The 27554-nt window shown below is 39.2% G+C and overlaps 1 protein-coding gene across 3 annotated transcripts in view; it reads right to left on the bottom strand.

Moving 5' to 3' along the window:
- Nucleotides 1-27173, bottom strand: part of THBS2 (thrombospondin 2) — a 29807-nt gene extending 2634 nt beyond the window's left edge. The window contains exons 1-20 of one of the 3 annotated variants that reach the window (XM_057373625.1): nt 27119-27173; nt 25747-25821; nt 24277-24833; nt 22691-22775; nt 18528-18721; nt 17596-17736; nt 17254-17350; nt 16366-16536; nt 15381-15557; nt 14467-14640; nt 13908-14035; nt 13649-13801; nt 12429-12647; nt 9332-9439; nt 8753-8912; nt 7161-7279; nt 6482-6716; nt 3405-3632; nt 2681-2952; nt 1613-1710 (exon numbers count right to left, since the gene is read on the bottom strand). In XM_057373625.1, coding sequence (XP_057229608.1) covers nt 1613-1710; nt 2681-2952; nt 3405-3632; nt 6482-6716; nt 7161-7279; nt 8753-8912; nt 9332-9439; nt 12429-12647; nt 13649-13801; nt 13908-14035; nt 14467-14640; nt 15381-15557; nt 16366-16536; nt 17254-17350; nt 17596-17736; nt 18528-18721; nt 22691-22775; nt 24277-24833; nt 25747-25816 — 3386 coding nt within the window. In that variant the 5' untranslated portion in view covers nt 25817-25821; nt 27119-27173. Of the gene's footprint in view, nt 1-1612; nt 1711-2680; nt 2953-3404; nt 3633-6481; nt 6717-7160; nt 7280-8752; nt 8913-9331; nt 9440-12428; nt 12648-13648; nt 13802-13907; nt 14036-14466; nt 14641-15380; nt 15558-16365; nt 16537-17253; nt 17351-17595; nt 17737-18527; nt 18722-22690; nt 22776-24276; nt 24834-25746; nt 25822-26604; nt 26627-26890; nt 27038-27118 lie in introns of those variants that run through there. The other 2 variants (XM_057373623.1, XM_057373624.1) reach the window with 2 other exon arrangements.
- Nucleotides 27174-27554: the final 381 nt, after the last annotated feature.

Here is a 27554-nt window from a genome sequence, read left to right as displayed (position 1 = left end):
GTGGTGGTTTTTTTAATTTAGCATTCCAGGCATCCACCCTGGAGACAAAAGACCTTGAAAGACAGCTTTTAATTTTCCTTCTTTATCAGAGAGACTGCATTTCCTCAAACTTGGACCTTCCACTTCTCAAGGGAGACCATGAGACAGCTAAGATTTTTAGGCTCTCAGTCTCTTGGGCCAAATAAGAAATTACTCTGTCGTTTGTTAATCAGACTAGTCTCTTAAGGAAGGGATAATGGTCCTGCTTCAACCGGCAATACAACAGTTACACACAGTAAGATGGCTTCACATGAAGATGAAAACACTTGAGCAGCTTCCTCAAAAGAGGGATTAGATAGAGACAGATTTCTGTTTAGACAGAAATGCATGTCTAGCACTTGTAATAAAGTGTTCTATTTCCTGAAAAGTGCACCAAGACAAGTATGAAACTACTCCCTGAAATCAGTGTTTAATGGACAGTGAAAAGAACAGCAAAAAAAAAGACAGATTTTTCATGCTCATATAACCCTATTTAATATAATTCTCAAAATATCAAGAACCCAAAACATATGGCAAGAGTTTAATAGTTCATTCATCCACCCTCAAAAAAATACATAGCTCTGATCACTTTCATATGGAATTTACACTTCTGTACAAATAAAATTGTCTCATGACTACACTGGCAAAATAATTGATTTATTTTCTATCAGAGCACCCTAAAGTATGAAAGAATTTAATGCCCCAAACCACAGAATTTGTCCTGCAAGATTAAACTAATGTGATACCAGTGGAAACATCCTTTGTCTGACACTATGTACATTCAGCAAAGGAAGTTACAGGCAAAAGCAACATGAATGAAAAAAACAAGTTTTCTTTTGATCTATATCAGTCAATGCTTTGCACCGCACTGCAACACACTGATGGATAAAACAACTCCTCTCTTTCCAAGAAACAGGTAACTTGAGTCAATCCAGATTTGTCTACACTTTGTCTTTCATAGAAAAATGAAAATCCCCTATACATAAGCATAAAAAAATATCCTTTACAGTTCCAGTAGTTAGTAGAAGATAAAACCAACACAGGCAGTTAATACTCAGTCTTTGCAACATTAGCTAAACAGCTGGGCTCTACAGAAAGTCATATGCCACAGCTCCTTGTGTGCATTACAGATGTGCTCATGGCCACTGCTGCAGTGTCTTGTGTAAGCCACTACAGGAGATAGGATGCTGATGCAGACAGGCCCTTCCCAAGGCAATGTTCATGTTTCTAATTAATTTCATTCACTGAAATTCCACAAGCTGGGGAGCAATCTCATGTTCTAATCTTGCTTTGAGTTTTGCTCAGAAATTTCTGGTCTCTTTACAGAAAAGCTATTGAGAAAGAATTCTACTTTTTTTTCTTTAAGAGTATTTAGCTCATGTAAATATTGAAATATCCGGACTAAATTAAATACATCTGAAAAGAAAAATAACTTATTCTGAAGATAACAAAATGTTCCCAAAATATTCGACAAACTGTCACACAAGTAACATAATTATSAGAACCAATAATGAAACTGGTAACATAGCTTTTAAATCAACAGAGACAAAAATTTTGTTACTAGAAAATATAGAGGTACAGAAATATTTCTTACTTTATTAATCCTGTTTTAGGTCTGTGAATCAAATGCCACCTGTAAGCAGTATAATCTTTCCAGCCAATGTTCTTGGGATCATGCCACAAAGTCCGCACCTACAGTAGGAATACAAATACCTTGTTAGAAACACACTATGCTCCGGTAACTCTACGTCTGCCATAGTAACCGTACATACAGCCAAAGCTAATTTTCTGCAGAGCATGAAACTGAAAATAGGTTACCATTTGACTGTATGAGCAAAATACTTCTTTCATKGGCGGCAAGTAATGGAAATTTCTGTCTTTAATTTTTAATCAGTTATTCATCTGCAGTTTCGTAGCAAAAGTCACTGAAACCATTACAGCATCGAACTTTGACTTCCCTTATAAGTCACAGAATCAGCCAAATTGGAAGGGACCCACAATGACCATCAAGTCCAGCTCCTGGCCATGCAAAGGGCTATCCCCAGGAGTCACATCATGTGCCCAAGAGTATTGTCCAAAAGCTTCTGGAACTCTTCAGGTATGCATATATACATGCCTTACTGACAGAGTTGATGCTACACAAATGCCTCCAATAAGGGAGAGGGACCGTTTACACAGATGTTACTGCCTGTGGCTGCTCCTTGAAAATTCTCACTCAATGGTCCTATGAAGCCCTACTAACCTAATTCTGAAAATGCACAAGTTCCTTCTGTGGTTGGACCCTATTCTTAACAGCAGCAATTTTTCTCTCTTTTTTAAAAATTTCTTTTCTTGTTTCCTGTCACTGGTTACTGTGCTCTAAACTATGTATAATTCAAACAAGCTGGAACACCAAAGAAGCAAGTGCAAATACAGAAGTAACAAAGAATTTGTGTAGGACTGAGACCTCATTCCTCTTCCTTTTGATCATACCTCATCTTCCCTTTCATACACATGACCTTGTTTAAAATGCAAATGTTACTACTGACATTATTAATAGGGGAAGAAAAACGGATAAACCTTTGTAAAAATTGAGCTGTGAAAATATTTTTTTTTTTGAGACAAATCCCTGATTTTTAAAATATTGTCATACACTGTTGGCCTGAAGTTTTAAATCTCTCACCTGTCCAGGGGTGTTTCCCGTGTGCCAGAGGGCATTCCGTAAGTGTTCCCCGGTGCCAGTTGTTGAATTCACCACTTTGAGTGACACACCAGAATAGCCATAAGCCCTGGTGGGTTTGTCCTCCCAATAGGTCTGAGTRACCTGCTTCCACATCAGAACATAAAACCGACTACTGGACTGGTAGCCAAACACAAAGCCAGCATAGTCATCATCACGGTCTGTGTTAACATAGAATGTCCCGCTGAAGTCAACAGAGCTGAACTCATCGTAGCCTGGGAGAGGATAAAAGAGATAAACCATCGAGTTACAGTGCTGTGTCCACTTGCACACACCCAAGAATCTCAGCTACATCCTGAATTTTGGCAGGAGTCAAAATGGTCTTTCTCAGTTTCCTTACCTCCAGAAGAGGAGGTAATTACACTTGCCTGTGTGAAGACTTCTGGAGAGAAGTAAGGTGCTCACAAGGGGCATTGAATATAGCAGGCACTGTACTTACACAAATTTTTTAAATTGTGTATTTTATATATATTACAGTCAGTGATGAGATGAATGGACAACAAATGCAGGCAGCATTGAGCTGTGTTTACTTTGGGCATATACACTGTTTCTGTGGTTAGTCCAAAACCTGCAGCACCAAAAAGCTGCATTTTCTTACCCTTTTCTTCCTTTCCTTATCACAGACTCACTGGCTAGTTTTCCAAAGATGATGACATCTGATACTCACCTACAGCTATTCCAGGATCAGAGTTGGCAGTCTGCACCAGTTCCTTGCCTTGGTGGCGAATAACCCAGTTGGGATCAATCTGAGCTGTTCCCTTGGGGTCCAGAGGGACCATCTGAAACTTTCTGAAATCAGTTTCACTGATGGCATTGTTTTCAGGGCACACATCATACATATCTGGAACGTTGTCATTGTCAAAGTCATCTTTGCAAATATCACCTCTGCCATCGCCTGTAAGCAATGTGAATGAGCAAAGGCAGTCGTCAGCAATTTACCCAGCCCCAGTCTAAACAGCACTTTTGGAATCAGGGTGGGAAAGGTTGGAAGTTTTCTATGTCAATGTAATTCACTGAAGCTTGCATTACATTTTCAGTTTGATTTATTCCAGATGTGGATACAACACCACATTTTAATATGTGCTATGCAAATAATTTCAAACAACAGCATTAAAGTCTTAATCTTCCTACATGTTACTAAACCTTTATATATTTTTTGATCATGTTAAACRTTTTTTCAGATTCTTATCACTGTCTTAAGATGCTTTCTGCAACAATCCATGATGCTTCAGATTGCAGATGTGTCACCTCTATGTCAAAAGAAAGGGGGGAGAGTCTTGCAGTAAAAWATGCTTACATGTGCAGCCACTCTTTCACTTGCAGACAGAATAATTTGACTTATAAAAAACATATGTTCTATATCGACTTATAGAAAAATGCATGAGAAAAGAAGGCAGCACTGTATTCAACAGGACTAGCCTCACAGGAATGGAAAAATTAAGTTTTGTTACATAAATTACAAGAACCTTTGCAGAGAAAAAAAACATATATCCACACAGCTCATCTACAGTTGTGCTTCTGCTCAACACTTTTACTCAATACTTAAAAAAAAAACCTAAAAATTATTTTCTTTCTTAGTTTACACATAATATCAATGGAAACCAGGAGATGTGACATGCCTCAAATAGCAAGAAGTGAAAGGAGGCATCAATAAAAAAATCTTATTGACAATGATTCTATTATTACATGGCATACAAGAGCACAAAGACCTGAAAATAATGTAGAAAAGACTGGCTAGACAAGTATAGAAACTAATTCCCAAATGGCTCCAAATTTTAGAACAGAAACCATTGGATATTACACTGGGTACTAATGTAAAACCAGTGCTGCCAGCTGATTTGTTGCTATCCTCACACAGCAGAGAATTTGCTTTTCTTTTTCATCCAGTGTTTATGACTGCCCTAAGAACATGGGAATTAACACAGTGGGGAACAGCAATCACCCAGCTCATTCAATACAGACCCTACTACTAGATGTTTCACAGAAAAACAGAAAGCTACTTTACCATGGCTGACCAACACAGCATTACCTAAGTATGGAGCTTTTGGAGAGAAAGCAGAATGAGTTTTAGGCAACAGCCAAGAACAAAAGAGTAAGTTCAGAAAGCTGAAGCATATAGTATGTCAGGGCTCTCTGCAGTTCAGATACGTGGTAAAATGGTCCTGTTTTTCCCCCTGGATATCTGCCATAGAGAACTCCAAGTCCTGACCAGCTGTGTGCTCCTCCACCTGTTTGTCTTAGCTCTTATTGGAGAAAAGGGAATGAATTCCCTATTTTGTTTTCTTTGCCAAATCAGAGAGATAATTCACAGAAGAATATAATTATTCACCAAAAGTCCAGCTGATGTTTATTTGGTAGTGAGTTGCTGCTGACAACATTGATTCCCTGTCAAGGAAAGTTAGAAAGTGCTTGTTTACCCAGTCACATCCAACAGCTCTCTCCAGGGCCTCATCTTTATATGCTACAGTTCACATCTTCAAGAGCATGGCTGCGATTTTTGGCTTAATTTACCCCTTTTCCAAGAATTCTATTGGACCTGCTGCTAATGACAGTGATGAGCAGGCTAAACTGATTAAATGTATGTTTTTTCTGAATCTTTAGACCATACATAAATATGGTTTCCCTTACAAGATCCAGGTAACAGACAACTTAACAAACTCAGCTTGGAGTCACCCCTTTTCTGGATTTATGAAATTAAGGGGCTATTCCAGGGACTGGCAAATACAAAGATCTTCAGTACAGACATATATTATAGGACTGAAGGGTTATATAAATTAAGAGCTAATACTGAATTCCAATCAGGAACTTCCTAAGGACAGCCACTCTCTTACCAGGAAATCAGACAAGGGTCAGCATTTTATCCTTCTAAATGTACACAAAAACATACTGTGTAGTTACTAAATTCTGCTTTCAATTTCTACTGTATAACCACAGAATGACTCCAGTAACTTGAAACAGAAATTGCTTACGTGGATCTATTGCAAAGGTCATTACTTGCAAATACATTTGGTGGTTTTCAAAGAATCACAAATATCTTCAAAATTAAAATTATAACTGTTAAACTACCACTATTTTATTATTTAAATAATGCCAAGCATAGAAAAGGACTGTTTGAGGTGACCAGCAGCATATTACCAAAAAAACCTGGAAAAAAGAGCGATTATAGATCCACTTTTTAAACTCTGACATGTGTATCACCAAGACATATTTAAAGAACCTATAAAGAAAATTTCAGAAACACTGCTCAGGAGTAATATTTTTTCAAAAAGTTACAAATTAACAATACTTTTAGACTTAAAAAATCCTGGAGAAATAGTCTGTTTTCTCAAAATAAAACAGAGCAATAAACCATATTTTTTTCAATTTTAGTTTTCAGAAGGTAACTTGTTTTGAAAGTGAAATGGCTCACTTTTCATTTTTTAAGACATTTGAAATTCAAGCCATTTGATATATTTTTCAAAACTTTTAATATTAAATGTGAAAATTTAATTGAAAAAAACTGATTTTTTTTTTTAAATTTGGTAAAGGATTTCTTCTATAACTAAGCACATGCATATTTGAGCTCCTGTCAAAGATGTTTCCTAATGCACTAAACCCAGACCAAACTGACCAGTCCAGTTCCATCGAATTCCATGGTATCTCAAATGTCAAAAGCAGCTCAGTTTGATGTGAAGTCTCTCTTCACCACATTTAATGGTGCAAAATACTAAGAATTAAATGAAATTCATGTGACCTTCCTCTTACCATCTGAGTCCTCCTGCTCAGGGTTGTATCTGAGGCGACAGTTGTCCCTGTCGTCTGGGACACCATCATTGTCATCATCAGGATCACAAGCATCTCCTTTACCATCCTGATCATGGTCAGCCTGGTTAGAGTTGGGGATGTAAGGGCAGTTATCCTGGTTGTTCTGGTGGCCATCTTCATCTATGTCCTCATTATTGTCACACTGGTCACCAACAAGGTCATTATCTGCATCAGTCTATCCCAAAAAAAAAAGTTGCACAGAGGAATTATTATTTTTACCCAATACAAAAGTACAGCCTAGTACTTAATTGCTCAGCACTTCTCTTGATGGGCTTCTGTATAAATTATACCACAGTGACAAATTATACCACAGTGACAACCATGCTTAAAGCACAAGCATAACCTCAAACTTGGTTACTGGTTACAAATGGCTACTTGGCTCTCTAATGGGTAAGATCTGGTCCCTGAGATATTTGCAGGGCAGGGCTTTATTTACAGATGGATGAAAGGAAGCATCATTGTACATCCCTTACATCTGACACAGAGAGAGCTCACAATGTGAGATGTGAAAGTGAGCAGTACAGATCCACCTCTTCAGCCTTCCTGATAGCAATTCCTGTGTTCTTTTCTCTGCTCTTGTTCTAATGCTACCATTAAGGAAACTGTTTTCCTCATTTACCTGGTCTGGATTGTGCATCAATGGACAATTATCACACTGATCACCAACTCCATCACCATCTGTGTCACTCTGGTCTGTGTTGTACATATAAGGACAATTATCTCTTTCATTAAAAATGTCTAGAGGGAAAAAAACAACAAAAAAATTGAAAAAAATCGAAACATATAACATCCAACATCCAACACAGACAGCCAGAGACTGTAGGAGTCACCAGTAAAGAAGCAAGGATCTTAAGGGGTTCACAAGCTTCCTGATTGGTACAACACCATTGCTAAAAAAAATAGTTAAGACTAATATTAAAAAGAAAAAATATGGTATCAATTCCATTTGTCTTGCTGTGATAAAGTTTTATATATATATTTTTCTAAGGAGTTTGCTAGAATAAGGGCTGATTATACCTTAAGAATGTAGTCCTTCTTCAGAGAATTACAGATAAAGGGCTGGGGTATTTTTTTTTTAATAATTTCTTTTGGATTTTCTTCCCCCACTCTAAGAAACAGCACAAAACACACAGCTATATCAGGTTCAAATTTCTGAAGTTTTGTATCAAAACAACTCTATCAATATTCAGCTGCATCAGCATTAAATAATTTAATGTTACCAGAATATGTGCATCATTAATTGTATAGCATGCCAAATTTTCAAAAGAAACAGTTCCTCCTCAGGAAACTATTATAAAACCAACAATCTACTTCAAAATTACAGTAAGATGAAAAGAAACAAACACATGTTGGCATATCTGTCTGGGAAAAATACAAGGATCCTTTCCTATATTGGAAAGGTATATCAATAGTCCCTGGGTATTTGCATAATCTTTCAGCCAATAACACATGATTGGATTTTTCTTCAAATGCAGAACTACCATGAGTACTAATATGAACCTGATGATAAGAAAAAGGATGAGAGCACTTCAAAATGTTCAGAAGCTGAAGTCAGATAAGAATCCAAAAGTTTAAAACATTATTCAGGAAAACCTAAAGCTAGATTTCTTCTACTTTTCGTATTTATGGATCCTCGCACCTTTGAAATGCTGTAAGGATATGCTTTATGAACAATATTTAAGCGTTTTTCCTCTTCCCTAATTCTGATCAAATTTGGGTTATATAGGAATGTGCTGGTAGACGAAATAAATATTTTTAACAATATTTTAAGACATACAAAAAATGCGTATTTGGATCACTGTGATGGATCACATTCATAGAAAAGCAGATTACTACGGATATTGTCTTAACTGTGTGAATGTTCTGATGTTCTTTTCCCTCCCTAAACAGAAAAGGAAAAGTCAATGCAAGTGTCATATTAGACCCTGATTACTTTGGAACAGAGATGAAGGAAAGATTTCTTTTTTTGAGATTACAGTGGTAAGTCTTGCTATGATTTATTCTTTAATAATATTAACTGTAGTCATTTAGGGACTGTATGGCAACTCTACTACAGGACAGATGAATGTCAGCCTTCTCTGTCTTGTCCTACATTTTTGAGCTGCTAGACACAATTTTGTTCCATGTATGAAAACAGGTAGCCCATCTCACTGGACATAAAGCAAAGTGCACTTGTGGAACAGCACCTAACTCTCAAAAGTGAAATCATACCATCTCCATCGATGTCCACAGCACAAGAGTCACCCTCCCCATTGTTGTCTGTGTCAATCTGAGCAGGGTTGTGCACATAGGGGCAATTATCACAGCGGTCCCCAACTTCATCCTTGTCATAATCAAACTGACGAGGGTTGAACAGAAGAGGACAATTGTCCTAGTAAGAGAAAACAGAAGATTTCACAATATAAATCCCAACTCATGAGAGCATACTATGAAGTCGTAACTTCTGCTCATCTTGGACAGAGTTCAAAAATCAAAATACTAATCTATTATTTACTACAATATAAGAAATCTAATACCACTTTCCTTTAAACTGTCTTCATGTACATAACTGAACTCAAAACTGATAGAGAACATAGTTCATCCCCAGGCTCCCCTGGACAGTACTATTCTCCTTTGACTGAACACACCTTTACATCATTGAGGGAAGTAAAGCACTCAACATCATTCAGGGAAAGAAGTGCAGAATAACTCAGCTGAAGCTCTGATCAATAAAGTTCACATTGATTGTAATGGTTTTCCTTAAAATCAAATGTTTAGGTCAAATGTACTGCAGACAGATACACATCTTACTTTGTCATCTTCAACACCATCGTTGTCATCATCCTCATCACAGGCATCTCCTTTGCCATCTTTATCAAAGTCTTCTTGGCCAGAGTTAGGCAGAAGGGGACAGTTATCCTGGCCAAAAGAAATAATCAATACATTATGTTTACATTATGTCAGAATAACTGGCCTGGGCAGAAGAGTAGACCAGGGACTATAAAACAAGAGCAATCAGCAAAGTACTTTTTGAAGTGTCTGTTTGCTGACAACGATTGTAGTTCATTTGCTGCTTTCATATTGTAAAGTAAGTGAAATGCATCTGCAATTCATTCTATTTCCCAGCTCCCATTAAAGTGATGTTTCCAGTACATTTCAGAGGAAACTAGCAGAGAACAAACACACCACATGCACAGGTTTGCATTTTTACATCAACTTTTTTATAGACAAATCATGAGATGTGTTTGAAGATTAAATAAAAAATGGCCAGGTTTGTTTKCCAGAAAACTAAAGATACCAGCCACGAGAAGGTCTTCAGAAATGGAAAGTTACTACACAGCAGTGGAAAGTGCTATGCAGCAATAAAAGAAAGCACTGTAAGAGAGGGTTTTGAAAAAATATCTTTATACTGTTCTACAAAACAGTACCTTTATATTCCCTTCGCTTTAAGAATAAAAGATAAACTGATCTCTTTATTTTGTATCACAGCTTTGTAAAGAATGATTACTTTAAATCAGAATTTTTTTTTAGTTACACTGAAAAGAAGTAAAACAGCTTATGAAACTTTTAACATGCATTTTTTTCAATATTAAAATCAGCTAAAATGGATTGCAATTCTACCACTTGCTATGAATAAATACATCTATGAAAACACACTCTGTTATTCTCATTTTTACTCACATTCCAGATCTACCTCGCCCAAGGCAGAAATATCCTTTTTATAACACATGTTCTAAAAAATGAATATTACACTAATATTCCGAACCCTATTTTCAATCTCAGTGGTTTAAACAGTACAAACAATTTAAGAAAAAGAGGACTGGAAATTTTATGATGAATATCAAACACCCAAGTTTTTTACCATATACCTGTGAAGAATGCCCACCTCAACACTGGTTACAAAAACCTTTTTTAAACAATGATAGAAATTAAGCACAGAAGGAAGTTAATTTTCAATCATTATCAGCTCAAGAAAAGAAGCTTTTTAAAATCAAACTACTCAACTAAGGTATTTTGTGAAGAATATAATGGTCTGGAAAATTGTGGCATTTTTCAGAGTTTTTTTTTTGGCAGGTGAAGTGTTCCCATTAAATGAAGTACTTGTGTCTTTTAAGATAAATGCGTATTACACAAAACATGAAATAATCTTTGGAAATAGGGTTTTTTTTCCTGAATGCCTTCAGCATGTTGTGTTTAATCAAAACTAATCCTTTGTGTTACATCATGAGTGAACAAATTGCAAATTCTGATGACAGGAATTGAAAGAAGGATATATGAACTGCAACAGATGAACTGGCTGAACCCACAAGGAACAGACTTCACTCACTGAGAAAGACCAAATTCCATCCATATCTGAAACTCCTTGGCTGGTAAGAGTGATAATGCCCAGATTCACAGCTTCAAGTGGATTACACAAGTGATTTCTCTCAAACAGCCTAATTTCAAACTTTTCTAGTCCCTTGGGCTGTATTTTTTTAACCACTGTAGTGATCATTTTTTATTCCTTTCTTCATTTTTTAACAGAAATCTTTATGCTAGAACTTCATGAATGCTTATAGGTAGCCCACTCTAACACGGAGAAAGAGAAACCAAAATGTTTCAAGTCTGGGAAAAGGAACCTTCAAAAACCTCAGAAGAGAAAGTTTGCCTTTACAGCCACAAGTGATCAGCAAAGTACTTGAGCATCTGACTAGAGAACATATACAGAGGCAATCTGGTGTTGTCAGGGGTCCCATAGGTAGGTGTTTAAAACTGAATACTTGCATTTGCCTTACACTCAGACAGAACTCCTCCATCCCAGTTGCTTAATCTGCTGCTGCAAACAGTGTATGCCCCTGTGCAATGCCACCACTCAGAAATGGGATCCAGGGAATTGCCTGTCAGGGGGTAAGTACCACTACCCCTCAGCTATTTGGGCCAATGTTCAAGTGGTGGACACGGAACAACTTTCCGCATGTTTTCTTATAGCGACATAACTGCATCAAGATGGCACCTACAAGGAGGCTCACCATTTTTGAGCAATCTCCTCTGGAAGGAACCTCAAGGCCATGAAACCAAGAAGGATTTACTGTGTGCTTCACCACACAGATAAGCACAGAAATAGATCCCAGGGAATATATGATGGTGGATACATCCTACTAAACCTACATGCCACCATTTTTACGCTCCCTGATGCTGATTTTCTCACTGGTGTAGTAATGTTTCATTGTTCACTACAACAGCACAGCAAGATTGGAGAAGTCCCAGTTGCTAGGCTAGAGCCAATGGTTGCAGGCAGATCACCCTTGGGCTGGGGACAGCTGGGACTTCACATCTCTGAAGAGTAAGAGAGGTTGTCCTGGTGAGCTTTTGCAATAAGGAGAACTCTAATTCACATTCATTCCTTTCTTAAGCTCCTATTGCCAAAAGTTATCTCAGGCTCTGAATCCASTTTTCATAGCATGTAGTCTGAATGCTTTATAAGGAAGGGGTAGTTCAAGGGAAGCATTTAGAGGTGTAGCCCTTATATGTCAGTGTCCTTTTACAAGTCCTGCAGGTAGGATTTCACACTTGCCTGGGCCCCAAGATCCTTGTTTGGTTCTCTCTAGCTGTGTGCTTCACACCCATGCTCCAGGTAACTCCTACTCAGTGTGCTAACTCCATTCACAAGCATCCCAATCATTCAATTCTTCACAGGAAGAAATCCAAAGCAGAGGACTCTGGATTTAATCTTGAGAATCCCTTACGGAATGTTACGAGATTATGTGAATACACATTTCACAGCATCTCCTAGAAAACGAGCATGTTGTAACAGCCAAAGCTTACTGAAAGCAACCACCGGCTTAATTAATTAAAAGTGTTACAACTATTTAGGAAAAAGAGAAAAATTTGTTAACACGTGGCACTTTTATCAACCTTTTTCACGTACCTTCACACAGTGGTATGTTGCATTAGCAGCACAGACCAAGTTATTATTAGGCCAGCCATCCAAATCCGAATCCTCACCACAGATGCGTCCATCACCAGCATAACCTGTCCTACATTCACACTTGTACATTGGATCACTGAAATGGCCTAGATAGATGCACTCTGCAGACTTATGGCAGCTGTGTGTCTTGTCCTTGCATGGATTCTCAGGCTCACAGACCTATAAATGATGGAGCATATTCACTGAAACCTGATAATCACAGCCAGCTGTGCATGGCTCAACTTTGTCAAAATCAGATCAGTTACTTAGAGGTCTGAAGACAGGAACTTTGTTTTAATTGTGGTTAGTAAATCATATGCTCTGTCAGTTCACAACTCCAGCAAATATATAAAACTCAGTTAAAGTGATTAACAAGTTCAGAATTGTATCTGCCTTCTTCCAGATGTCATTAAACCCCCAAAACTAACTGCAGACAGAAAGCAGATTTTACTCACCTCTTTTCTTTAGTGTTCTGCCTGACAGTATGAAAGGACTATCCTATTTTCTTAAATCAGAGACCCTAAGGAATTATTGTGTTGACCTCATGAAGGTTTTTGTTACCTCTTCCTTATCACTATATTTTTCATTGGTAGTATTTGAGAATCTTACGCAGATGTTTCACATATAGAATTCAGAAGCTGAGCTAACCAGAGATTGATTCAACAGTAACAAAGAGAAGGCATCCCATGATTTCTGCTTTAACAATTTTGTCTTGTCTAGAAAACTGTATCCTTCAACCTCACTTCCACTTCCTGCTGTCTTTCATMAATGGTAAGTTTTGGCCCAATGGAATTTAGGGAGTGAGAACTCTGGACATGTGTCTGATAACAGTGACATTAACTGCATTATATTTATGAAAAAACAATCTTAATTCTTCAGTTTTGACTCTTCAAAACAGGTATATAAGCCTCAGAGAAAGGCATGCAAAGCAGGGAAATGTTTGCTCCTGGAACATTAGGCTCATTTGGTAAATCTGCACAGATGCCTAGRAAAAACCAAACCCTTAAAAAAGCTAATCCCAAATTCAGTGCTCTGTTATCCAAAAAAATACTCTGAAAATCCAGTTATATATTTCAGGTTGTTTYTGTTTGGTATCCAAGTTTATCATATGCCATCATTCACAGATATTTTCAAACAATTACTCAATTTCAAATCCATCAAACTCCTTCAACATCACTTACTTGCTTCTCTGTCTTGGCAACTTCGAGCCCTGCTCCATAGGGCTGACTTCCTTTATAGCGTGGAGGACATGGCAGGCAGTGGAAACCCGGATTTGTGTTCACACAACGATGGACCTGATTGACTTTAAAGCAAACATCTGACACAGCTGTACACTGCAGGTAAAGAAAGAAAGAAGAAACCAATCAGATGGCTCTGTAATTAAAATATAATGATTTTTTCATGGTGATTTTCTGATGTTGATGGAAACGAAGTCAATACCTCATCAAGATCCTCGCAGACAGTACCATTCCCAAGGTATCCTGCTGGGCATGCCCCACATGACCAAGACCCATCAGGGTAACTATTGCATTCTGCTCCAGGAAAGCAAGGATTTGACAAACACCCATCTGGTAGACACACAGAAGTGCAAATTAAGTAAGGAGCATAAAAGGCATGTAAAACTTCTCTTAAAAAACAGGTACTATCTGATCATTATCTTAAACCTCACTTGATGCAACACTTATAAAACCCTTAAAGTTAGAGCTATTAAGTGCATTTAAGACTGATTACTATTGATTTAATATGAAAAGATTACAGAGTGCTACATCCAGTTGAACAGCTTACAGCATAGTATATCCCTGTTTAAGAAAGGCATACTTGTTCAAGGAGTATCCAGAATATATATGAAAACCCACCAAACAGCACTCAAAATAGTTAAGTGTCCTTTACTGAAACAAAGGTAAAATCAGCAAATTCCTGTAGTGTCCCTTCATAATAACCCATTAAAGAGATAACAGCAATAATAATTACTCAAACTGAATAAAGAATGAATACTAACCAATTGGGCAATGCTTTTTATTGCACATATCATGTTGTTTGGTGTCTCCCACACAAGGCTTCCCTCCATACTGTGGCTCAGGACTGTTACAGAGGCGAGATCTCTCCCAAATTCCTCCTCCACAGGTAACAGTGCAGGCAGACCATGGAGACCACGGACCCCACTGCCCATTCACTAAGATATACAGAAGAGCAGAGCATCATAGGCAATTTAGTGGGGACATCTGGTGCCAATGACAACATCCCTTTCTTCAGATCCCTGGCTAGAAACAATTTCTCACTCTGTACATAGAAAGACGTTGGCAGACATTTGCACGAGATAGCAATATTTCAGAAACAAACAAATTAAAAACACCCCACTGCTTCACAGGCATTTTTTGGCCAATAATTCAAAACAGCATGCCACGCCAACCGGATATGCAAAGAGAAAAAACGGAGGACAAATTACATGAAAGGAAAGTGAAAGTGTGTGTAACAAAAGGTCTCCAAAAAAGGTTTAAAAATATATATGAGTAAGAAAGAATTATAATAGTAATTAATTGTGTTGAATGTGCAAAATATGCATGCACAATTTCAAAGATATCAGACTACTGGGGGATTCTATGTCTATTCCCAACAAGGAGAGTGCAACCTTCCTTTTAGAAAGAAAATGTTTATTTTTGATATGCAGAGATGTATCACTAAAATGGAAATTTCTCAAGCTCTAAATATTTAAAGCCAAATTATAACTTGCAAGGTTTACAAAACCTCTGATTGAATTGTCTTCATTTTCAAAGCACCACTGTGTGTTATTTCACTCATAAGATAAAATTATATTTTCCATCGCAGAAATTCCCTGTCATTTAGATCTGAATAAAGAGAAGGAATTCAGCTGGAATATTGTTCTGATGCTTTGATTCCAGACCACAGACATACCCGGACATGGAACCTTCTCACACTTCTCTGTTTCACGCCCATTTCCCACACAGTTTTTCCCACCCATCTGGGGAATAGGGGAATTGCAGAGGCGGATGCGGGTGATATTTCCTACTCCACAGGTAACTGAGCAGGAAGACCAGGGAGACCAGTGACTCCAGCCACCATCTTGACGTACTGTCAGAGAAAAGAGCAAAACTCAAACAAACAGCCCACCTGCAGCAGTAATACAAACTCATTTGTGAAATTTGCTTTTTAATGAGCCTCTCACCACATCTGATCAATATCCCACCTCTTTCCCACCATTTCATTTTCAAAGTCCAGCACACCAGCTTAAGAACAGCTTTCTTAGGAATTTCAGCAAACAATGTATGACTAACAATGATGTTAGATATTTTACTTAAATAAACTTTTACAGTGAAACAAACACTTGTTCAAAATGCACATTTGGACATCTAGCAGTCTCAGCTGCTAGATATTGCCTAGGTACTACATTAGACTGGATATCACAAGTACCTGCAATAGTATGAACTGCACTTCTGGAATACCATCTTTGTAAGTGCCTTAAATATAGAAGCTGTTTGATATTTCACAAAAGTCTTCCATGATTACTGCATTCCTAAACACAACTAAGTTAATGGGATGGCCCAACAATCAATGAATAGCACATGTGAACGCAGCCCCGTATATCATGATTGTGAGCTAACTGTTGTCTCCAAACTGAGTTCAAATAATAGACTCCAGTTCATAATTCTAAAGAAAGGATCACCCATGATATTTTTTTAACATAGCTAAGCCCAGAATGCACATATTAAATTTTCAGGAAAAGGAGGAATATTTGAAAGGAAAAAATGCCAAAGACTCTAATGACAGCTACTGTAGTTATGCATATAGGATTTCTCAAGTACATACTGTCCTGACTAAACTTGGTTTTGCTTTGACATGTCCAAAGAAGCTTTTGAAAATGAGACATTTTATTACTTACTGCGATGGTCACATTTCTTAAAGCTGCACATCCTCGTCTGGATGTGTGGGCCTGTACAAGCACTCCTGGTGACATCACACGACCTTCCTCGCATCTGAGTCCCAGAGCCACAGGTAACTGAGCACTTTGTCCAGTCTGACCACGGTGACCAGCCTTCCTCAGTGTCATCAGCTGCAGAGCAAAAGATAAGTGTTTCATTTTGAGAGTTGTTCTATTATCCTATTCCGAAGATTTTTACTTCTCTTTTTCTGCAGAATATGTACTTTAACATTTAGATCTCCCCTTTTCTATGTTTGCATCCCCAAGTTGCCACGGAAGTTCAGGAATTACAGTGCAATACAATGAGAGGTTAGTTCAGCTAAGAATCCTGGATCTTCTTGAACTTGTGTCCAATGTGTTTGCATGAAGCACTGATCTTTGGAGGAAGAACATCTGTCTCTAGAACTGAGCAAAAAACTGAGTCCAACTGCCCTCGGCTTCAGAATATAGATCAGTATGATGAAATGTGACCCCACCTTTGAAAGCTACATAATGGTGAACATGATCAAGAGCACATTTTCAGAATATTCCCTATGCTCTGAGTGGGCAAAAGAACATGAAACATGACTGGGCTAGGGAAAAATGTGTTTAACATTTTGTGCCCAAGGTAGGTAGACAGGTCATCAACTTAATTCTAAGCAAACAACATAATCACTGAACACTGAGTAAGTCCTCCAGGGAGTAACTTCAAGAACCCAAGTTCTTCACATGATCTTTGCACACATGCAAGTTTTATATTTGATCTTATGGGCCTTGACATCTTACTTGTTTTGAGCTTTCCAAAACACTAGTAGTGATTTTAAATAATGCCAAAGACTGCCTATATATTCCTCCGTGCCTAATACTCACAGTGAGAGCAGATTGGACAGCATTCACCTTCAACAAATGATGGATCAGCACAGGAGACTGCTGGGCAGGTGATTTGATTGCACGCAATTTTGGAATCCTAAAGGTAAAGAAATCAATTAATGATTCATGCTCACAGACAGAAGTAAATGAAGGTGGACATCCAGGGAAGTTTCATGTGTGGAAATATTTTGATTTGTTCTATCATGGACATGGGGACTACTCTTTATAAAGTTCATTAAGTCCAGCCAAGCTCTAAGTAAATATGACCTGAATTGGACAGTTGAGCTGGATTAAACCCACTATCCACTTCTGCAGAGAAGAAGAATGTTTCCAAAATCTTACCTGGCAAATGCACTTGGTACAGCTATCTACAATCCAGCTTTCATTATCTGCAAAGACACGGCCATCCTGCCAGCAAACAGGCTGGTTCTTCAATGTTTTGTTAGGACCAATCAGTTCCCACATGATTTGGTTCTCTTCAGACTAGAAGATGAAGTAAATGAAAACAAATAGTGTATTTCACAAGCAAACTGTTTTAAATAGACAAAACTGAGACACCACTGGACTTAATTCCTCCATTAAAATATATATTTGTACATCTTTATGTACATAAAGAAGATGATCTCAAGTATTGCAGTAGTACATAGCAGTTCTTCTAGCAATGGCACAAAACCAGTCACACAATACTAAGGGAAATCTGTTCTTAGYCATTTTGCTTTCCTCTAGTACATCTTTAGATGGGAAGATTTTAGTCCTGAGACATACAGCATAGTAATAAAATTCCTTCAGAAATATTTAGCTGATTCAGAACAGAAGAGGGGCAGACTTCAACAAAACATCACCATCGTACTTCAACTATGAAAATCCCATACATTTACTTACAGCTTAGGTACTCATGTATCCAATTATTGATGTATTCATAAATAATGTATTAATATGGTAACAAAGCTTTAACAGTATGCAGGCAAGGTTGAGATCGCTAGCTTTCAATTTCCCAACCTTTAGGAAGATTGATTTCCCCTGTATATGAGCGCAGGTATGTCAGCTCTTTCACACCTGGTCTGTGAAAACCAAGTCTTGATTAAAGCATTAAACTCAAGAACTACCAAACTAGTCACAATGAAAAGAGGACATCTTTACCTTATGTAGATAGGCTAACAGATGTTCATATACAATACAGAAATCTCTATTAACAGCCCCTGGTGCAAAACAAAGAAGGACAAGAGCACTGCACAGCACATCTCTGTCAGTTCTCCAGACTTACAGGTACCTACCACTTTTTGGAGGTTATCAGCCAAGTTGTTGACCACAATGCGCAGGCCAGTGAGCTCTGTGAACATGGATCCCAGCTCTTCGCAGGAGCGGTCACAGAACTCAGCCTTCTCCGGTTTCTCACCCACGTACTCGGTTGTGACAGCAGGGCTCAAGTGAAGGATTTCAGTGCTCTCGTTGATGGTGTTCACCTCAGCTGGTAGCAAGAGAATGAAAGAGAAGAGCAGCATATACAAAGTTCTTCCACAGATTAGAGATTCCTGCTGAAATCACAGATTGGCACCCATGGGTAGGATTTAAACACATCTATTTTGGCACAGCTTCGTGCTTATTATACCCATGAATAAAAAAGGGGTTAGATGTCAGCTGGTTCCAATTATAGGCTTTCCCTTTTCAAAATTAAGATCCAAGCTGTGTCTCACATGACCCTCACTTTAAAACTGTTAGCACTGCAACATAACCATTTATGAAAAAGGCTAACTAAAGGACATAGTATCAAAAATGCAAACCCATTTTATCCACCCAGGCATGAAATTTCAATTTTTTTCATGATTATCACATTTTCTATAGGCAGAGAAATAGGCAGGAGAAAGAGTTTCCTTGCAGAAAGTTGTTGTCCTTGTTCTGTCCATAAATTGCACGGCTACTTGGATCAAATTTGGACCATCATGCATTTGCAACAACTATGCTGTCTTTGGGCTGCTCTATATTGCACCAACCCGTGTTAAGCTCAGAGGAACTGCTGTAACAATCGTTTCATTCTGAAGTGAAACGGAGGTCAAGCTAAGCTCAGACAGATTATTTGATTTGTCACTCAAACACTCCTCCTAAAAGGCAGATTGTAATTAAAACAATAACTTTGCAAGCATTAGTCAGGGAGAGCCGGACATGTCCTAATATAATTTTAAAAGACATCCCTGCCTACCTTCCTGAAAAATAACACAACAGAAAGCATGATTTGTAATTAATATAAAAACCACATAGATAAGTAAATAAGAGTCTATGTTCTGTTAAGCATTAAAATCTCTATCAGCTATTTATGGATTCCATGGAAGCTTTCTTTAAGGACTTCATGATCAATCAAATTCAGTATTAGCTAAACAGAAATCCATCATGTCCTATCTCTGAATAAAGACTTATTTACCAGATTCAGTGACATTGAAATAGCTCAAGTTTACCAAAGAGAAAAGTCAAGCAGAAGATATAGCAATTTAAAAAGAAGAAATCCTCATAGGAACATATGAAATGAAATTCAGCTTCAGAAATGTTAAGGGTTTGATTTGATCTCTACCACACAATGTAAAATGCTATATTTAAATATAAAAGGATATGAAAATGGGAGCAAAGTATTCTTCATTCATTTGGAAGACTAAAAATACAAGAACACAGAACCAACCCAAAATATGACATTGATTACTTCTCAACCAAATTTAAAATTATTGGCTTTCTGTGCTTTTAAATTAGCTATGAAACATCTGCCACTAGCCAAGGTATACAAAAACTGGTTTGCAGTTTTCAAAGTTGAAGCAATTGTCCAGCTTCATTTACAGGATGAGACAAAACCACATAGCAGATCAGACCTCTGTGTGTCATAACAGTTTATTTCAGCTGCTTTTTGGTTCCCTGGAAAGAATGCAATTTTCCTACCACATTGAAACACTAGATTTCTCAGATCCCCCACCACAGGACTTCTCAGATCATTAATTTCATATTTTTCAAGCCAACATGGAGTGTGCCTTGACCGGAACATTCTGAGGACATTAATAAAGCTGCAATCTCAGCAGGAAACATAAACCCAAACTATGTTATAAGAACTAAATCCTCACTTCCTACTGGTACTTGGCAGTGACTGAAAGAAGATGCTTGGGGATCACTGCTGCTGGCTTCCTGCTAATTTCCTAAGGACCACATGATTATCTTTAAAATGAGAAACTAGAAGAGCAAAATGTGCATCCTTTCACATATGCAAATGCTACTCTGTTTATACAGCTCAAGAAGGGATTTTATTGATGTGCCTCTTTAGRTGTGTTTTTGTCATCTTCCCGATCCAGTGCAGTGTACAAACCCTGCCTAAAGGACTTGCAATCAACACATACTTTCCTACCCTCAAGCAAAAAGCATTCCCAAGGCACCATTTCACCATATGTCACATTCTCAGATTTAGAGATACACTGACAAAACACAGTTCTCTCTTTTTGTATCCTCAAGGCTGAGGGAACTTCATTGGTAACATCTGCCAGTTCTGGGCTCCTCAGTACAAGAGAGACATGGAGCTCCTGGAGTGGGTCCAGAAAAGGACTAAAAAAGTAATTTAGGGACTGGAACACCCCTCTTAAGAGGAAAGGCTGAGGGTGCAGKGCCTGTTCAGCCTCAAGAAGAAACAACTGAGAGGAGCTCTCATCAATATGTACAAATATCTGAATGGAGGGAGCTCAGAGGATGGAGCCAGTGTCTGCTCAGTGGAGCCAAGCAAAAGGACAAGAGGAAAAGGCAGGAACTGATGCACAGAAAGTTCCACCTGGATATGAGGAAGAACTTTACTGGGTGGGTGACAGCACTGGAACAGATTGCCCAGAGAGGCTGTGGAGTCTCTTTCATGGGAGATATTCAAGAACCATCTGGATACCATCCTGTGCCATGTGCCCCAGGATCACCCTGCTGGAGCAGGGAGGTTACACCCAKGACCCTCTGGGGTCCTTTCCAACCTGACCCATTCCATGAGTATGTAATTAAGCTGGATAGGCAGTGTCAGAAAATCAAACATGTACATAACAAACCTCTCAAGTAATTTTGATGGCCTCAGTGTGCTCTTAGCTCTCTTCTGTTACTGTACAAGAAATTTCCATCTTGAAGTGTTCTCTTGGTATTGCAAAGTAAAAGTAAAAATACTGTGAATTGAATTATTTGCTAAGTACTTCCCAAGAAGAATAAAACAAAAAACACAAATCTGTATAATTTATAGAACTGGAAATTTGGCAGTAAACAGATGTAATAAAAATACATTAAGAAAATATTATCTGTTGGTTATCCGCAGCTTATAGCTGTGTAACAATTCTTCCTACAGTATGTAGCAGCATGAWGAACTCAATTATTCCTTTAGGCTCCCACTGGCTTCGTATTCATAGTAGAAGCACAGTAACATCCCATTTCTACTTGGAGATATTTCAAAACATTAGGGCCCCTTCTGAAGAAGTCAAGATCTGCTATGGTTTAATTTCTGGGTTTTGCATAAACAAGGAAAAAAATTAGTTCAATTGGCTTAAGGAAACCAAACTGTGGTTTTCTCTGCACCACATATTTTAGCAAATTAACAGAAATAATGGCATTTTAGGTGATAGGAGTTTCAAACAAAACCCTGAAGTCCTGGCTGCCTTGTGCACCCACCATATTCCTCTGATAGATTCAGGTGGCTCTGATTCTTACTGAGCTCTTGTCAGCTACAAGCACTGGGAAGTAAAATAGTAAGCACCCCCCATGAGCTTGATTACAAAACCTTAGCACATATTTGACAAATAATCCTAATTCTCTCATGAGGAATCCACTACATTCCCACACAAAGTGCTCCCCCTTCCTGGTGGGGTCAGCAAGAACTGGACTACCAAGAACATGTCAGCTCATAACATACGTGCCTTCCATACCTCATCCTTTGATTTCTTATTTTCCTGAGGTTATTTTGATCAACAATATTTTGAGATTCAAACCCAAAGCCTCTTCCAGTCAACGAGGTATTGCCAAGGAATTCAGTGTCTTTAAGACACTGGGTTTGTGGGCCCATTGGCAGTCAGCAGCAGAACTCAGAAGCAACATTACCTGTCTAATGCTCAAAGAATCACAGAAAGTTCATGTAAGAAAATATGTTTTCATATCTATATATATTTTTTTCATTCCATTCTTACTGATTTCTTGCTCAACAGGGTTTTTCCCAACTTCAAAACAGAGGCTCAGAGTTATAAACCTAAGCAGCCCAACTAAAATAACAAGCTAGAGAGCAGAAATCCCATCATATAAACATATAAACATCTAAGTCCCCATTAACACCAAAAAGCAACTCATTCTCTTTKTCATTGAGAAGGGACCTGTTGCATGGTTTTAGGATATGTCACCACTGACATTTCTAATTTTCAGATTCAACAGAACAGTATCAACAAGATAACAAAAGCCTTACTTGACTGGCGTTTCTGGCATCCTTTCTTACGCAGAACATCCTCTATTGAAGTATCAAAGATTAACTGAATATTTTGCAAAAGGCCCTGTAAYAATAATTTTAAAAAGCAATTAAAAACAGTAAGATCAATTTTTTAGTAACTAATAACTGATTTTTCTCAACTCCATGCTACTGACTGGGTTCAGACATAAGCAAATATATAAAAAACATTCTACAAGGTATTAAACCTGACACACAGAGGGAAAAAAGAAGTGGTTATAGTTTTGCTATATACAATCTCAGTACTATAAGTCACAAAGCTAGGTATGTTCTGAAACATGTCATAATAAGAGATGTTGATCTGCTATGAGCTCAAATCTCCATTTTCATAGTGAATCTTAGGTTGTAGTTCTACAAGATATTTGTCATAAGGTCAAAGCCAACTCTCCTGCACCACAACACTTCCATCCTTAGCCAGTTATTCACATGCACCACAGTTCACTGGCTCCTCAATTGTGCTGACACTACCCTGAGGCAACACTCTAAAACCAGACTGGCATCTATTTCATTTGGAAGAAAAATCCTCAAAGAAGAAAACATTAATTAAAACCCAGATTGTTTCAGTGAGCCACATAATAGTACAGCTTCAGAACCAATTGTATGAGCACTACTGATGGAGTAACTTACTCATGCAGGCAGGAACAGAAAGGTTGTGGGCCAGAACTTCTGACACCCCTGCCAAAACTGGTCACCCCATAGAACCAAACTCCAGCATGTCAGCCTATGCTTGAAAACTGGCACAAAATGATGAGAAAGAAAGGGCTTCTGGAAATTTTTGGAGCCATGAGTTCAAGTTTGATTTCAGCTGTGAGAGAATGGAAGCCAATCTTAAAGCAGTTGGGCCAGATCACGTCACTATATGATATGAGGCAGAAGGTCATTTTCATTTCGTAGGAAAAACAGATAACTTAAAATTGCTTCATCTCAAATGTTTTCCACAGAAAGAAAAATAATTTAATTTATAGGACTGATTGAAACTTTTTATTCTATTTAAATTTTTTAAATTTTCTTATTTTTAAAATTTAAATTGAATTATTCAAAATGGCAACCCAGAATGTTCTGTTACAGGATGGACCAATACCACATGCTTCAAGCCCATTAAAAATTCTTTCTTTTTCCTTCTTCTTTCAAATAAAAAATAAAAATATTGACATTTTCTCATGATTTGAATAGATATATTTCAATGTAGAAAGAGTTCAAGAAATTTGTAAAGAATTGTACAAATCACCACAAAAATCCAACATCTCTAAAAGTCTTGCATCTGGAAAAGAAAAGCATTGGAAAGCCCAAAAATTGGTTTTGCATGCCTTTCCTGGATTTAGACTTTGCTTTGCCAGGCCTTTGCTTTCAGGAACTCCAGAATCGCGCAACACAGACCCAGCAATCAATAAAAACACACTCTGAAGAAAGTCTGCTTGGCAATGCCTGTGACCCCATCAAATCCAAGAGGCCTTGGGAGAACAAAACTGCACCTACTGCATCTTCTCAAACTAGCTGCAGTTACCTTCTTACCACACCAGAGATCCAAGCTTCTGCAGGCCACCTACCCTGAAATGATTCTCCCGAGTGGACCCTTTTGCCACGTACAGCCTGCTGTTCTCTGTTCTCAGCTGCTCATAGAAAGGCTCCTCCAGGATGAAGCTGTCAATAAGGTCACAGCCAACATAGAGGTTGTAGTTCTCCCCTGTTATCTGCACGGTGATGTTCTTCCACTGTGAGTCAGCAAGGTCCACGTCTTCCAGGGAAATCACATTCTGGAAGCCATCCACCCAGTAGATGAGGTCCAGGGTGTTGGCCCGGCCATTGGAAATTATCTCAAACTGCCTCTCACTGCTGCCAGGACCCTCTAAAGCAAGGATAGTGCCTCTAGATTGCCTGTCCTGTCTCAGGGTGGATGAAAGGATAAAGCCCTCATTCTGCCGTATTAGTTTTAGGATCTTTTTTAATTTCTCCGGTTTACATGGCGGTATATGGTCAAACCGAATGAAACGATATGCTGGCATAGAGGGGTCCTGGCCCCGGAACAACTTTGCTCCAACTGTCTTTCGGTTTATGTTACTGACTTGGAGTAAATCAAAGGTAGTCTCTTCTTCCTTGTCACCATCTGAAAAAGTTAAGTGTGTGACAATGTGTCTACAAGAAGTCTTACAAAAAACAACTCTGCGCACCATAATTAGTAACTGCAATTATACCACAGACATTAAGGACAGCAGAGTAAACCCAGTACTTTCCTATCTCCACATAGGAAAATGGAACTGTTCCTACTAGCAGGCAAGTGAACCATTTTTTCTACCTGACATTTTCATTTACATGACAATCCTCTCCTTCTATGTGCACAAATACTTTTGATTACATATTTACATGTATGGCCTCATATTCTACAGCACTATATAGTACATACTTGCATATATACACACAATATGCCATGTATATGCCTACACATGGATGCATGTAGCAACTTATTCATTAAATATTTTAATATATATGAATGGATAAGGAATTTGAGGCAATTTCTATATTTTGATTACCAGATAATGAAAATCAAATGATGAGAATCCACGCGTCTACATGACAGGATAAAAGAGATTTACTTTTTACAAGACTGCAGCCAGAAAGTCAGATGTAAATGAGGATCTGGCATTGTGCCAACTTGCATTCTACYTTTATTTGGGCTGTAGATGTCTATTTCTCTGCCCCTATCTTTTTTAAATGTTCCTCCAAATCAGTGATTCTTTTTATGTTATTTGCACCATGCATTTTCACCACACAGAAAAGTATGATATCAGTTATTTGGGGGATTCTATATATTTAAATCAATCTAACAAAAGTGATTTTGAGATATACTGAGAATTCTTCATTTAATACTGGCAAGGTATATCTACCAAAGATACCTCAGGAATTTCTAAAAAAATCCTTTTTTATTACTTTGCCCACACTACTTCATATAAGCCAACATTTTACACCACCTTTTAACTCCCGGAGTTCTCCATATCCAGTTAAGAAGTGTCAGAACTTACCCTGAGCATTTGAAGAAACCCACAGGGTTATCAAGACAGCAAGCCACAACAACCCTCTCCTTTTCAGCATTACTCCTATGAATAAGCCAAATAGTAAGCGTTAGGGAAATATTACTTATCAACTACAAATAGTACAATTTTCCTCATGAAATGCCATAAACGGCATCTATACATATAAAACCAGATTTTTTTATTTTGACTGATTCTTGTAACACTTATTCTGGGTCTATTCTTGATGGAAGAATTAAAATGTGACATCAGGTGAAGGGAAGAGAAATTAGAGATGTTAAAGATCCTTTTTATTGAAGTATCAATTAAAAAAAAGGAAAGACGTACAGAAAATATACATCAATATTTTCTCCATGAAATTTCAGCAGCTGGAATAGAGACCATATGACACTATAGGAGATACAGCTTATTGCTAGCACATCTTTATTTTAGAGCACAATATTAAGCCACCAATCCCTGTAGATTAGATAACAAGATCTAAACTAGATGATGGTTCTGAGTAATAGGGATATTTTTTAGAATATTTTTCATCTGATACAAACTCCTCTCTCTTCCATGTATATACAATCCTCTGTACCCAACCATAGTTGGATAAAGTGACTCTTAACGTGATGCCAGCTTTGCCCTGTAGCACTGTGCAGTTATAAACCACTTAATTGCATCTCCATATGTGTCTCAACTCACAATGAATGGAGCAGAAGCATTTCCCGGTATGTGTAAAAATCCAGTTCTCTGGGTACAGCCAAGTAACTCCAGCACTGCCAACTCCACACATTTTTTCAAGGACTCAGGGATGCCGCCAGCATTTCCTGTCKACATTTTCTTTGTCCTACAGGGAACTCTTATTACCTGGCATCCCCTGGCTACCACCGCTACAGCCAGCTACCGGATCCCTCTCTCACCAAGCGGTTCCCGGCAGGACCGACCATGCCCGGACGGTGGGCGCGGCGACGGCAGAGCTGCTGCCCCGCGGCTGCTCCCGTCACCTCGCACGCCGAGTCCCTGCAGGGTTGGCAGCGTGGCGGCTGCCCACGGCGAGCTCTGCCTGGGCGGCGGGAGAGAGGGCAAAGCCGCCCCGCCTCCCCCCGTGGGGGGCTGCGCGGCAGGCACGGCAGCGCCCCGCCTTGCGCCTCACCTGGCATCGGGGAGCCGACGGTGCGCTAGCTCGGGAGCGGAGCGCGAAGCGGCACTGCAGACGCCGCTTCTCCTACCGACGCCGTCGCAAGTCTGCGGCCCCGCGCCCASGCCTTTATGGGCTGCGGGCCGGGCCCCGCTGTCAATCAGCGGCGCCGGGGCGCGCCCCCGGCTCGCCCCTCCGCGGCGGTGACATAACCCCCCGCCGCCCCCTCCCCACCTCGCCTACCTGCGGGGCAATCGCGGGCCCGGGCCCTCCCCCGGCGGGCGGTGCAGGGGCGGTGCGGGAGGCGGGCAGGGCAGCAGCGGCCGCCCCCGGGGGAGCTGAGAGGCGCGGAGGGGCGGGGAGGGGAGCCCGCCGTCGGTGTGGCGGGGGCCGAGCGCGGCAGAGCCCCCGGGAGGCGGCGCCAGGCTCCGCAGCGGGGCAGGGGCGCCGCTGGATCCCGCCGTCGGTGCGTCCCGAGCCCGGTCCCGCGGGCGAGAAGGGCGTTCTCGGTCCCTCCGGCCGGCCCGGCTCCCCCGGGGGCTCTTGGCCGTCTGAGAGCTCGATGCTTTACCGCCACCGCGGCAAAACTCGGCCTTTTCGAGGGCTCGATTCTCTCTTTTTTTATCCTTTTTTAATTGTACAACAGTCCAAAGCCGAGGCTTGCCCCGGTCACATCCTC

Source organism: Malurus melanocephalus, unplaced genomic scaffold (genome assembly GCF_030028575.1).
Source record: "Malurus melanocephalus ecotype Western Australia unplaced genomic scaffold, MMel_1.1 scaffold_203, whole genome shotgun sequence".
Lineage (NCBI taxonomy): Eukaryota > Metazoa > Chordata > Aves > Passeriformes > Maluridae > Malurus > Malurus melanocephalus.
The sequence above is the reverse complement of the archived record's forward strand: the minus strand, read 5'-3'. Positions and strand labels throughout refer to the sequence as shown.